Source organism: Olea europaea, chromosome 13 (assembly GCF_002742605.1).
Source record: "Olea europaea var. sylvestris chromosome 13, O_europaea_v1, whole genome shotgun sequence".
Classification (NCBI taxonomy): domain Eukaryota; kingdom Viridiplantae; phylum Streptophyta; class Magnoliopsida; order Lamiales; family Oleaceae; genus Olea; species Olea europaea.
Window position 1 is genome coordinate 2,701,362 of NC_036249.1, and position 13,430 is coordinate 2,714,791.

The window sequence follows — 13,430 nt, forward strand, 5'->3', positions numbered from 1 at the left end:
GTCTCAATCATTTGTAAAACATTTGATGATTATTTGTTGCAATCAAAAGTTACATTCTTCACTACTCATTTGTAATGTCAAACTCTTAGGATGCGAAGGTGTAAATTAAAAGTATAATGCTATTTATACTTAAAAAGTTATATTTACATACATATAATGTATCAAAAATAGTGGGATCTTTTTTTTTTTAATTTGATTGAAGAATTCTAACATAATCATATCTCCACATCATGTATATGTGAACTATTATGTATATGTAGCACAATTGAGATTAAAATAGGTGGGACAGCTCATATTCATCAAGTTGGCACGGTGAAGTCCAGCCAACAGCATGGCCGAAGCTTGCTTGGTAACGATAAGCATCTAAGCTTATCAAGTAATGTTGTTTACCTTCATTACACTACCCTGTGACATTAAATGATATGATCAACAAAATGAATATCATATTTATATATTTTATTGTTCTTTCATTTCATCCCACGCCATTTGCTATATAGACGAGTGATCATCTTTTGATGAGGATAGATAATAATTCTCAATCTTGCCACAAAATAAAGCGTGAGAACACAAAGAACTTCTCGAGCCTATCAAAGCATGATTAGCTTTAATGCTGAAAATTTCACGTGTTATATTTCACGAATACATGAATCATGAAGGAGAGTTCAATTTTGGATCATCGTGGTTTTTTTAACATTTTAGATTTCGGTTGTACTATATATACATAATGATTTACATATAAATGATGTGATAAAATATGATTGAATAGAAATTTTTTCAATCAAATAAAAGATTAGAACTTCTCCACTTTCTTTTGTTGACACTTCTTTCATATGCAAATTATTATGTAACTCTGTTATATGCAAGTAGCATAATTTTTTATATTCTATGGACAATCGTCAAGAAAGGGTAATTCTACTTGGAGTCTTCAACCTTTGATAAAGGTGATATTTGAGTTCCCAACTTACCAAATATAGCACCAGAGTGCTTAACCTTTCAAAACTGGGCAAGAGTGGTCCGTACACGAGTAAAAATGTTGGCTAAAGCCCCTTGGACAACCCCCTGGACGTCCAGGGGGTTGTCACCCAATAATAGCTCAAAAATGTTACCTATTGAGGACCATGGTTGCACTGTTTCGAAATGATAGGTATTCGGATTGCACGTTTGATAGGTCGAGGATCCAGCAGTCACACTCATCAGAAGTTGGGCCTCCATCTCGAACCAAAAAAAGGCCCACGTCCCAGTTTGGACCGGGCCTCATTCCTTGCCCAACCGAGCTTATCAAACTCGGGAGCACACAGAATAAATGGAACCAAAACCCTGTTAATTTCCCGCCTAAATCGAACACAGTAGCTTGCGGTCGCGGGGGAGCACACAATAATAAGGGAGAGGGTGCATTTCGAAATCGCTGTCTTGTTCAGTGAAAGTTTACATTGCGACAGAGCTAACCAGCGGTTATTTATTAGGCATTTTTTCAAATTTAAGACCGCAGAACTGCACTTAATTCTCTTTTTGATTTCATATTGATCAATTATTTGAATTTTAAGCTTTGAGCTTGTGATAGGTTGACTCGGTGAATTTCCGAAGAAATTTTTAGTTTGTACCATATTGGCCCATTTTTTGTGAAAAATGAGTTTTATAATAGTTATTTTTTGGATAATGTGTGGTTAAAAGGTAGGGAAATAGTTTGGCTTTATGTGCAAAATTATTTTATTGGAAGATTGTGTGACCGAAAATAACGTTGGAGAAAAATTTTGAGATAATGCGGCTCAAACAAGGGCTAAAATTAGAAATGGTTTGTTATGTTACGAACTTTATCAAATTGTCTTTGTAAAAATTAAATTCTATAGAACTTGATGACATTCAGTAAGTCTTATAATATTATCATAGTGACAAGTTATTGAATTTTAAATCAACTTGTAAGGGTACTTTTAGTTGAAATAATGGTTACAAGGATTTGTGAGTGCTCTTGATATAATTTGGAGTTGAATTTAACATTCTGTCAAATAATCCATATAAAGAAAGATACTTATATCCTGTGGCGTAGGATTATGTTACAAGGGACATGTTTGTCTATGAGCTGTACCTAATCTATTTTCATAGTTCTCTTCATATTTATTGATTTTTAAAATCAAAGCATGCTTCTTTTTAATGTTTTATCATGCCATCTTTATTTAGAAAGTGTTTCCACTCATTATTATTTCATTTTGGCAGATGATAAAGATGAGTTTTTCTCTAGTAAATCGTGAATGTCTAAAATGTAGTAAATGCAGATTTCTTGTTCTATATATCAGTTTTTATTTTAATCACATCTCATTCATTATTCAACTGATTGTATAGCTAAAAATGTTGGATTCAAGGCAAAAAGCGAATATGGATGGAAGCTGTATCTTTGGAAGGTTTTGGAGAAGGCTATCACCTGATAAAATGTCAGATCACTCCATAGCCCCGATCCGAGAAGCTAAATGCAGGGCCTGATTGGAAGGCCTGAAAATTATGTAATTGACTTCACTAGTTTTTTATATGATTATTGAATTTTAGCAATCCTTAATTGATTTGTGTAACTCAAATTCTCCCTGAATATATCAATTATAAACTTACTTTGAAATGCAGCTATTTGCACGCTTACATTATAGCCTTGTAATTCTTAAGTCACATCACACACTGCCTTCACACTGGTTTGTCAGAACAAACAAATGGTCACCATCTCGTATGACACTTAAGTCATCTATTTCTGCATTCTCGGCATTTACAACTTTCGTAAGATTCCTTTCACCGAATTTTTGATCTGCAGTTTCACAAGGAAAGGGATGAAAATCAGATAGAACCATGGGGAGATCATTTTTTCTTTCATTCTTGACTTACTAAATTGTCTGTGCACTTGAAATCTGGCAATTTCAAGCTCTATAGAGATTGAAAAACGCATACCTGCTAGTTTGAATAGCTCGTCAAGTGATTCAGGTAGCATAATTAGCTTTCCATGCTGCTTTTGTGAAATATCTTTCTCTGGAAACTTCATGTGAATGGTGACTCTCTTCCTGGATGATTGTATTGCTTCTGTACTACTGTGATGGCTACAACTGCTAGAACTGACATGCATAAGATTCCTACAACTATTTTTCAAATAATCAGCAGCCCCATTTTCTGTTGGCTCGATATGTCTAGTTTTTTCAGCTATTTCTGGCCCAAGAAACTCGACTCTGTGATTATCTACTTTCTTCTTATTTTCGTAACTCAATATAAGGTCATATATTCCTTTGTTATCACATAGTAAGGCTAATGCTTTTGCTGTCCACCCTCTCATATCTGGTTTATTTGCATTTGCTCCTCTTTCCAGCAAAATTCTAACCATTTCGAGATGCCCCTGGCTAACAGCAACATGGAGAGCTGTTTCACCATCCTCAGCTGATGAATTTATGCCTATTTGACTTCTATAGGCATCATAAGCATTTCTTGGTTGTTTCCTTTCTAGAAAATCTGAATTGGGTATCTCTACTCTCAATCCCTGTTTCAGTCTAACTCTGCATGGGTTATCTCCAGCATGGACATAGCAGTCTCCTGCTTCATTATGCGAATTATTTAGGATCAATCTTGGATCCTGTTGGTCCTCTATATCAATGCTTGTACATGCTTTCAGTTTCTGGAAATGAAAAATAGTGCAGTTATTGGCGTATGCATAACAGAAAGTAGGATTAACCTAATGCTTCTCATTAAACTTACTGTGAACAGATTATTCATGATAATACGTTCATCTTCTGGGTTTGTTTGAAGAATTTTCAGTAAAGTAGTCCTGTTCAGCCTTAGTACTTGAGAAACATCAGTTGTTCGAATGCCAAATGGCTGAGGTTTTCCACATAAAACCCCTATTTCTCCAAATATTTCTCCTGAACCAGCCTTTCCCAGGACCTGTATGTATGAGGGTGTATGAGGTCTAATTCTATAGAATCTACACTGTCCTTGATTTTATTCATGATGAAGATCCTGAGTAGAGATTTCTTACTTGATCATGCCCATCAATGTTTTCAATCAAGTCCTACCATCGGGGGAAAAAAAGGGGGAAAAAAAAAGAAGGAAAAAGGTTAGATAGGAATGGAGACACTAGTATTTTGAAGTTACACTTTCAAAAATATTTAATTGCGTACTTACAACAGTTCCTGAGACCAGTATATAAGTAAATGTTGGAGCCTCATCTTGTAAAATCAAATCCTCTTTGGGAGGGTAGTACTCAGCTTCCAATTCTGGTACCTGTTTCACAAAAACCAGGAAAATATAATCTACTACCTTGCTCATATTTTCTATTGCTTCTCCATGGAAGAAAAACAAATTCTCGGCATGCAAAAGGAAAATGGGTGAGAGGAGAGGAGAGGAGCGGAAAAATGATACCATTTGGAAAAGGAAACCTTGTGACACTCCCTGGAATAGAGGGACAGTTTGAACAACAGGGTAAAATAGATAGTGAGCAATGCTGGAACGAATGGCTTTCGGCAGGCCATTCAAGGTCTCTTGCTGTTTCAATCCTTCTGTTTTGAACTTTAGACATATGTGAGACAAAATTTTGTCTTGTATATGTGGAGGCAGCTGGTTCCGCTTTGTAAATTCTGAAGCTGATCTTATTGTATCTCTCTGCAGCACCAAAACCTAGTTTCTCAGGAACAGTGGAGAAGTTTCGCCAAATTACTCGTGCAGCTGAGTGTGTGTTGGTTGGAGAGGGTGGTTGTCTTCAGTTGAAGAATTGCTTCATGAAATGCTCATTTCAACCAACGTGAGCTAGGTGTAATGAAGAGTCGTACACGTTTATAATTATATCTTCCCAGCTACTTTCATAGAATGAGTTAACTGCTTTTATTTCTTGAACTGATATGTTAATGTGTGATAATGTCTAGGATATAATTTCATGCAGGCTTGTTTTCAGGATCAAGTGTTAAATGTGATTGCAACGTTGCCAACATATGTTTCAGATTTTCCTCAAAATCTTTTGACATATAAACTAATTCTGTGTTTGCATGCCTGGTTGCTTATGTCTGTGAGAGAGCAAGAGAGAGAATCATACAAAGTTTCTGGTGCGGCTGGTCCAGTGAACTACAAGATTTGTCATGTTCCCTATGAGGTAAGCTGTCAATCCCAAGTTAAACAGCATGTAAAATATATCAAACAGCATCTCTCTTGGGTTCTCAGCGTGCAAGTCCCCATAACCTGTTGTGGTTAGTGTCACTATAGACCAATAAATTGCAGTTACGTATCTGTCCCAGAGGCTAATCTTTTTGAAATTAGGATACATGGCACCAATCCATGTACTTTTCGGATCTGGATATCTGTCTGCAATAATGTAGTTAAAGCACCCAGCACAATGTACAGTGAACAAAGTTACCTGATTCAAATAAGAGAAGTAGCAATTTATAATCTTAGTGGCAAATACATGCAAGTAGATAGAATAATTACTACTGAAAATGTGAAACAAGAAACTTCTTACAGAAATGAGTTTTGTGCAGCGAGTCCAGAAATAATTAAACCGAATGTCCTTTTCAAGTCTGAAGGAAATCAAACTGGCTTAAGTGAGAATTTTTTTGTTCTGCAGGTATTCAAAAACTTTGGAAGAAACAAAAGATTTCAATGTGGTGATGGACCTTGCAAACAGTGAGCTGACTCGTCTGAGACGCCAAAGTCGTAGCATACTGAGCAATTTAAAGCCTAGTCCACCACTGTGTTTTTTGAACAGAAGGCTGATAGCTCGAAATGGTATTGTTGAGCAGATATCAAAAATGAACCAGGTGGATAGATACCTATTAACCAGATATAACAGAGGTAAAAGAATTACTTCTAGATTATGGTAAAGGATCTCCTGACTCTACACAGGTATAGACTGCTGCATGTTTACCTTATGGCAATTTTTCTTGGATCATCAACTAAAAGATAAGTTTGGCTATCAAGATATGCCACGAAGAAGGTGAGAAGAATATCCATAGCAAAGAAGCTGTTGACAATATTGTCAAAAACAAACAGTGCATCCTGCTTGTAAGTCAGAAATGCAAACTCAAATGGAGAAATCCAGGCCGAGTAAATGACTAAGAGAACTAGAAACATCTCCCAAGCCCTGAAATGAACAATAGAAATGAGATCAGTGGCTTCCTTATTACACACTAGCTTTGGGAGTTGAATCAAACTCATCACCTATAGTGGGGACTGAATGGAGAAACTATGTGTCTCCGAAGTATTGTTGCTTGGTTGATTCTGGCTCCAAGGGATGGGAGGAGATCATTAGAGAAGAAGCCACTATAGGTTTGTGTATTCGTTGGGAATTCCTCCACGCAGAACCGTCTTAGGAAGTTCCTTGAATATGAAAACGACATTTTGGGATTGAATGAATCTCTTAAGGTTAGAACAGACTGTTAAGCTTGGTCTGTGTGTAAGTATATGATGGGAGTTTATATATAGCAAAGTCGTTGGGAGATGTCATGGGTAAAGAGACTCCTTTTGGAGCCAACTTTCCCTTTATAGAAATTTACTTTCTCCATATGCCCTGAATGTAGACTGAAAGATTGTGCAACTAATACGGTAATCAAGAAGAGAGAAAATGTAAAAAGGAAATAACTCTTCGTGCTTAGAATAATTATAAACAATGCAATACTGGCATGGAATGGAAGTTTGGAACCTGAATGGCAGACATGAGTCTTTGTGTAATGCAGTCGCAGAGATGGAATTTTGAAAGAGGGAGAGGAGAAGAGGGTCCGGATGGGATGGTGCTGGTGTTGATGGAAATGGTGGGAGCTCCATCATCAATAAATGTGGGATATAGATTATACATACAGACATTCAAAGGACAGATTTGAGTGAAAATTGAATCTGTGGGATCATTTCAAAATCTAGAACTGGACCAATATTTTTATGGATGCTCACGTGGACCAACAGACGTGTCCTTTCTAGGAAATGTGTGACATTAGGAAGAGCCCTTCTTAACAACTCAAAAATTTCGACATATTTTGTTTATGGCATGTAATCAGAACCATATATGTGAAATGGATTGCTGCCATAAATCCAACCGCCCTCTTTCATCGGGTATGAATTGGCTCTTTTGTGATAAGCAGTTTTATCTACTGTTATTGATATCCGCCGACCTCCTTTTGATTGATTTCTTGAAAATTGATGTTTAGATAGCCAACATGCACAAACTTTAATCTTTCCTTCCTGTTTTATTTTCTTGTGGGATTAGTGTTTGTAGATAAGACCTTTAAGTAAGTTTTCAGTCAAATGATATTCATGTTATGGATTAATTTTGACAATCATGTTTGGCGTACATCATGATTTACACCATTGTTTACACTTTGTCACGTGTCATCACACCATAGACAATTCAAAATGAAAATAGTTTTTTTAATCCAATTATTTGTAGATAAAATCTTTCGTGGTTGGGCTCGATGGATGGAGGAAGATTGAGGAGTATGAACCTAATTTTGGAGAGTTCATGTCATAATCTTGTGCCCCATGTTCACACACTTAAACTCGTGAAGATGTCATGGAAATTGGTATTATTATAGTTTAATCAAAGATGCAGAAGCAGATAAAATATGATTCAAAAAGCATTTTTTATTTTATTTTATTTTATATATAAAAGGAGGACCCACCCAGTTCAACAATTATATCCGGATTCATAATCTGTGTTACAGAGAGATCTTTTGCCGACTCAATTTTATTTTAAACGTGTACACGCTTACATGTTGGTTGTTGGGATAATGTGTCCTTAATTCATCATAAATAGTAATACAGAGACAATCAAGTGGACACGTTTAGTCCTCTTTGTCTGCAATTAATAATTTGGATTACCGTTATGATGTGGATTAAGTTGAGTTTATCTTGTTTTGTACATTTTCTTTAGTTGTTTGCTGAAATTGGCTTTAAATTTCTAGTCGAGCGAATCTAACTGCAACTAATTCTAGTTGGTTTTAAATGAATTATCACACACGAGGTCCTCAAAAAATTGAAATAATACAGAGAAAATTAGCACGACTCTAGTATAAGAAAGACAAGTTTAAACGGGCAAAACCCTCGTCACTCGTTCTCTTAACCAAAAAATGAATGTATTTCCATGGTCAGTGATTTGGACAATACAATGTGGAGAAAACATGGCAGTTTACAGTGTGGGATTACTTCATTCAATAAAGTCAGTCAGACAGGCTAAACAATAGGGAATCAAAGGACAGACCGATTTGGCAAAAATTGGTTGGCTTTTTTCTTTTTCTTTTTTTTTTTCAAAGTGTCCAATCATGTTTGGACACACGTCCACACTGTTTTTGAGCCTATCTCTATAGCGTTATTGTACTTCATCATACCCGTGAAACGTCCTTTACTTTAGTATTTGATCATGAAAGGCGTGAAGAGACTGGAAAAGAGGAAAAGAACTCCCCAAAGTGATAAAGAACATAATTGTTCATGAATAATCCATGATTATTCAAGAAGAATCCTGGTAGTCAAGAAATAACCAACTACTTTCATAAAGTCATATGAAACAAAACGGTTTGTTCAAATTATGTACTGTTCATTAATGTAAATAACTAAAATATCTGAATCTTCCTAACTAGGCAAGTCATTATATCCTAGATACAGCATTTACATGTACATCTTGCTTTCATGGACCTTAAATAATCTTAAAAAATAAATGCATGGAATGAAGAAAGTCTCATGATCAATCAGCCCGGTGGTCACGGGCGGAAGTGGGGTGGTGTGCTTCTTGGCCGAGAAAGCCCTTAAATTTCTTTCTTACTCAACTATATACATGCTAGTCGTGTTCATTCCGATAGGTTTAACTTACAAAAAAGTGTAGTATGATTCTTTTATAATATATTTAAGATGATCTTCACTTCTAAATGCTGATGAGGGAATCGATTATGAACTATATTCTGCGGTAGATTTTCAATCGCGTATTGACGCTCTCCTTAAGATAATATTAATCTCTCAGCCAAAGAATGACAAGGGAATCAAATTTACCTTCAGGATACAATGAAATTGATGTCATGTTTATTGGTGTTGGTGCTCATGATGATGACAAACTCAATATGAAAGATATATATGCAAATTTTAAATGAAAAAGAAAGCAAGAATCTTTTGAATAAGAGGAAGAAGAAAATGAAGAATATTGTACTTTGACTTTCAATAAGAAACCATCAACGTCTCTTGATTAGCCATCCCAAGACCCAAGTCCGATATAAATTACTTGATAGGGGCCAAAAAGTGATACAAACAGCCACAGGTGCAAAAGCATCTTTTCATAGTTATACTTCAAACTCAGCCAGCCATACAGATTCCCGCCACCTTGATTCTACCCTTTTGATCGTTCGTTCAATTCTTGATCTATTACTCGAGAAAATTCTTCGATACATTGCACTATGATTAAACGAGATCATAAAAACCTTTCCCACTATAATCGACGTTGGACTTCTATTTGCAGTTTTTCCAATAGTATTTTACAGTACATCAAGCAATTGTTGAGGATTTATATAGTGAACGGTCAAATTGACTTGTTTTTCTACTTTGACACTAGGTTTTCAAAATAAAGCCTATATATTTTAACGTTATTACTTTCCAGAATAGGATGGAATTAAAAAAATATAATGATCATGGCTAACTGATTACATTAACAATTAATGGTGTTATCCACAAGTGGTATGCAAATGGTCCAATCTTAAATATACTGCAGAGGCACATTGATTTCTTGTTGGGGCCATGATATGCTAACGTTTTTTTGGAGAACTCCTCATGTGCCTTAAAGCATCCATCCTCAAGAAGTGAAAGCGTGTAAAACCCGGTCGAGCCATGTCTAGCCGGATAATTTAGGGATGAGACACAGACACCCAGGAGCGGCCTTGACAATAGACAGAAGCCACGTAGGGCCCTTCGTAGGTGCGGACAACCATAATATTAATGCTTTAATATCTATAAAAATTCATACATATAGTAGATTTAAAACCCCAAAAATCTCAAGTCTCGTCTGGATTGGCCCGGGAGACACCTAAAAATGGAAATTGTAGGGTTCCCGTATTAGGTAGTTCACACTAATGAAAGGTTAGAGATAAGTGCTTTTCATGATTTAGAGTTAAGTGCTTTTCATTAAAAATGATAGATAATATAATACAAACACATGCATACACTTATATCAAATACATGAAGGGAGTCAAACATGTCAATACACCATTTAGAAGCCAATCAACAAGTTTCTTCATTGGGTTGATCAAGGGTCATTCTCTCAAAATTGTCATCTCATGTGATGAAGCATTCTAATGGTCCACCATTTTTTCCATTGTAGGCGATGGCATTTATCCTTTACACGAGATTTGCCACTATATATAATACTCAGTCTTACTTGTCAAATCGCACCAAAATAAATCGTATTTTTTTTTTTCCCGTCTGGCTTGCACTAGGAAACTCGTAACACTACAACAAACGTATGGAATAAGTCAATTCATGGTGAAAGAAAATATTTGCTAGTTTCTATTAGAAACATGCAAAAAGAAAGAGAGAATAAATTCTTTGAATTAAAAAATAATCTTACTTTCCTTAATGAAATGGAGACGTAACGAGCTTCGAAAATTTTGCTTTAAAAATGCTTTTCTTTATCATGATCGAGTGAATTTTCATAACATGGCCAAGACAAAATTATGCATCATACAAGGACTGACAAAGTTGAGTAGTCTTTCTCATTGAAAATGCCAAGCATGTCCTTGTGGTCCTTTACTCTTCCACTTTAAATGGTATGTTATTATTTTTCAAATAAAAATCAACAACAGACCATTTGTTTAAGATATTAATACGTTAAATTCCTTATTTTAGCAATTTTTAATTTTTAATAATTATAAGTATTCTAAAAATCCGATGCTATCCATTGCTAAAATTTCACATTCAAATTCACTAAATGAACTTGTTCTTAATGTGATAAAAACTTAAATCTTCATTAGCATAACAACAGTGTTGCCTAATGTATAATTTACGAGTATATTTATACCCAAAATGTATGAAAGAAAAGTCGGAATACAATAAATCCAACTATAACTATGAGATTTTGGGATGACAATAACAAGATAAGCAAGATGGTGGACTGCATTATTCCCCGGGACATAACGACACTTGAGACGTGTTACTATTACGGCCAAAGGATAATACAACATAATATCTATAGGCAGAATTAACATTAGTGATTACAACATTATTATTTATAATTTTTTTTTTAATTATCAGTGATTACAACATAAAGGGAAAAGAAAGGGACAAGAAACCCAAGAATTTAGTCGTGAAATTAGAACCCTAGACGTAACTGCAATTTCAAAACTTTTGAGCATTATTTGGTTCCTAGTTAAAGGATTGTTACCCTAAACGTTCATTTAAAATAATGTGGTAGAAAGTGCTAGGAACTAAAATGAATAGTTTAATGCTCTATAGAGTCATCGATCATAACAACTTGGTTCATGTTCACTTAAAAGTCAATTCTATAATAAAAGTTCACAGCTTATACTCGAACCAACAAGTTAATAAAAAACTACATAAAGTAGTCCCATAATAGTCGAATTCAACTCGAGTAGCTAAACCTTGCTAAGAAATTATTCAAATTTACATTTGATCTCAAAACTTGTCAAGAATTCGAACTAAACCTGACGAAGAACAATTAAATTCATGTTTATTGTATCGTTGGTTCTCGTCCAAGTACCAAAAGCCATAATTTGAAGTCGAGTTATTTGCCTGTTGAATATGGAACCACAAAGTAGAATATGCATGCCAACTCAAGCATGAGAGGAGAGGACAAGCGTGCCCTTATCATCCCTCACAATGTGGTATACGAGCATTTTAGTGGGCTCTGCGTACCCATTAAAATTTTGTACAAAAAGTGACAAGATTTCATATGGTGGAACTTCGACACTATAACCAATGACATAAGACATAGATATGTATCAAATCCAACTTGTAATAATTAGTGTACGACGAAGGGACGTTCCCCCCAACAACATTAATATTTCGATTTGAATCAGAAGTTGCTGCACACAATGAAATTGAATGTTTTATAATTTTCAAAAGGCATTTGATTATAGTGATAACGATTCTATCATGTTCTTTGATTGATGGAACCATGTGAACAATGTGCAGGGTGTTAAATGTAATATGTCAAGTTGAATAAAGATAAAATTGTAGTTAACGTTAATTTGTTACTTTTTTAACAAAGTTAATCTAATGAAACTTCAAAATTAAGTATGGTATTAGAGCTCAAAATACTTAAACGAGCAATTCTATCTATTTAAAACTCAAATAAATAAAGAAATTTCAAAATTGATGCTCTCAAACAAGCCAATGATTTGAGTTACTTTTCTTAACAATTCTATCTATTTAAAACTGGACCGAACCGACCGGTTCAACCCGAAAACCGGTGAACCAGACACTTCTCCTATCCGATTAGCACAATTTGGTCCATTTACAATCAAACCGGATAAGAACCATCCAAATCGATTCATATATGTCATAATCTGGGCGGGTTTAAACATGTGAACCGTTTTTGTGAAATTTGTACCTAATAAAATTTAGGGAAAGTTGCAGACGAGGTATCAAACTTTTCGTTAATTAGCAAACTTTACCCAAACCTTTAGTTTGTGTCACCCACAATACCAAACCTTTCAAAAACTCTCAGTGGAAGTCCAAATGGATGGAAACTGTTAATTTGACTGTTAGTTGACCAAAGATTTAACATTGACCATTATTTTGACTAATTTTAAAAGGATAAAATGGTAACAATACATTTTTCAAAAAAATAAAAATAAATAATTACAATATATTAATAATTAAATCAAAACACAAAAACGCTATTCATCTTCATCTCCATCCCCCGCCCCCCACACACTCACCCATCCACCCACCCACTTCCCAAAACCAACACCCACCAAAAAATCAGCACCCACCAATAGTCATTTTGTTATCAAATTTCCCTTTATTCATATCGCCTTCCTCTTCTTTGCTTCTTAATACTAAATTCTTACTACTCCTTGACCCCAGCCACTTGATTGTTATTCTCATTAATGTCTTTATTCGAAGGAATATAAATTCTAGGGTTTGACTATTTTTTACGGGATTTCTTGATTTTTTTTTAAAAGTTACCATTATCGGAGTCTCCATAATTGAAGAGCTCAAAGAGGACATTGGTCATTACATCAAACAGTTGGTTATCCTCCTTCTAGATTCGATCGAAATCGGGGTCATTTCGGGTTGGAACTAGGTCGGGATTGTATCTGATTGTTTAAGGTCCGGTGAAGTTGGGTCGTTGAGGAAATTCTCGAGGTTGGAAGCATCGCCCGAGGGGAAGACTCTGGAGGAATGAAGCCGTTCAAGCCAGTTTGGACCGAGATCAAGCTCTCACAATGTGTGTTTTGGTGGGTGTCGATTTTGGTGGGATTTGGTTTTGTGGAGGA

The 13,430-nt window shown here is 35.3% G+C and overlaps 1 protein-coding gene across 2 annotated transcripts; it reads right to left on the reverse strand.

The window, feature by feature from the left end:
* Positions 1-818: 818 nt before the first annotated feature.
* Positions 819-7,254, reverse strand: LOC111407274 (potassium channel KAT3-like). Of its 2 annotated transcripts, XR_002705073.1 has the most exons (12): positions 6,166-7,254; positions 5,873-6,088; positions 5,622-5,777; positions 5,468-5,525; positions 5,048-5,365; positions 4,381-4,620; positions 4,144-4,242; positions 3,998-4,030; positions 3,718-3,903; positions 2,926-3,637; positions 2,599-2,785; positions 819-2,484 (listed from the first exon to the last, which is right to left on the reverse strand). XR_002705073.1 is itself a non-coding variant. In XM_023036657.1 (11 exons), exons 1-11 carry the CDS (start codon positions 6,342-6,344, stop codon positions 2,655-2,657), a joined length of 2,328 nt encoding a protein of 775 aa, XP_022892425.1. In that variant the 5' UTR covers positions 6,345-7,254; the 3' UTR covers positions 2,549-2,654. The 2 variants fall into 2 exon arrangements, 1 of the variants encoding a protein (XP_022892425.1); XM_023036657.1 differs by lacking the exon at positions 819-2,484 and having other exon boundaries at positions 2,549-2,785.
* Positions 7,255-13,430: the final 6,176 nt, after the last annotated feature.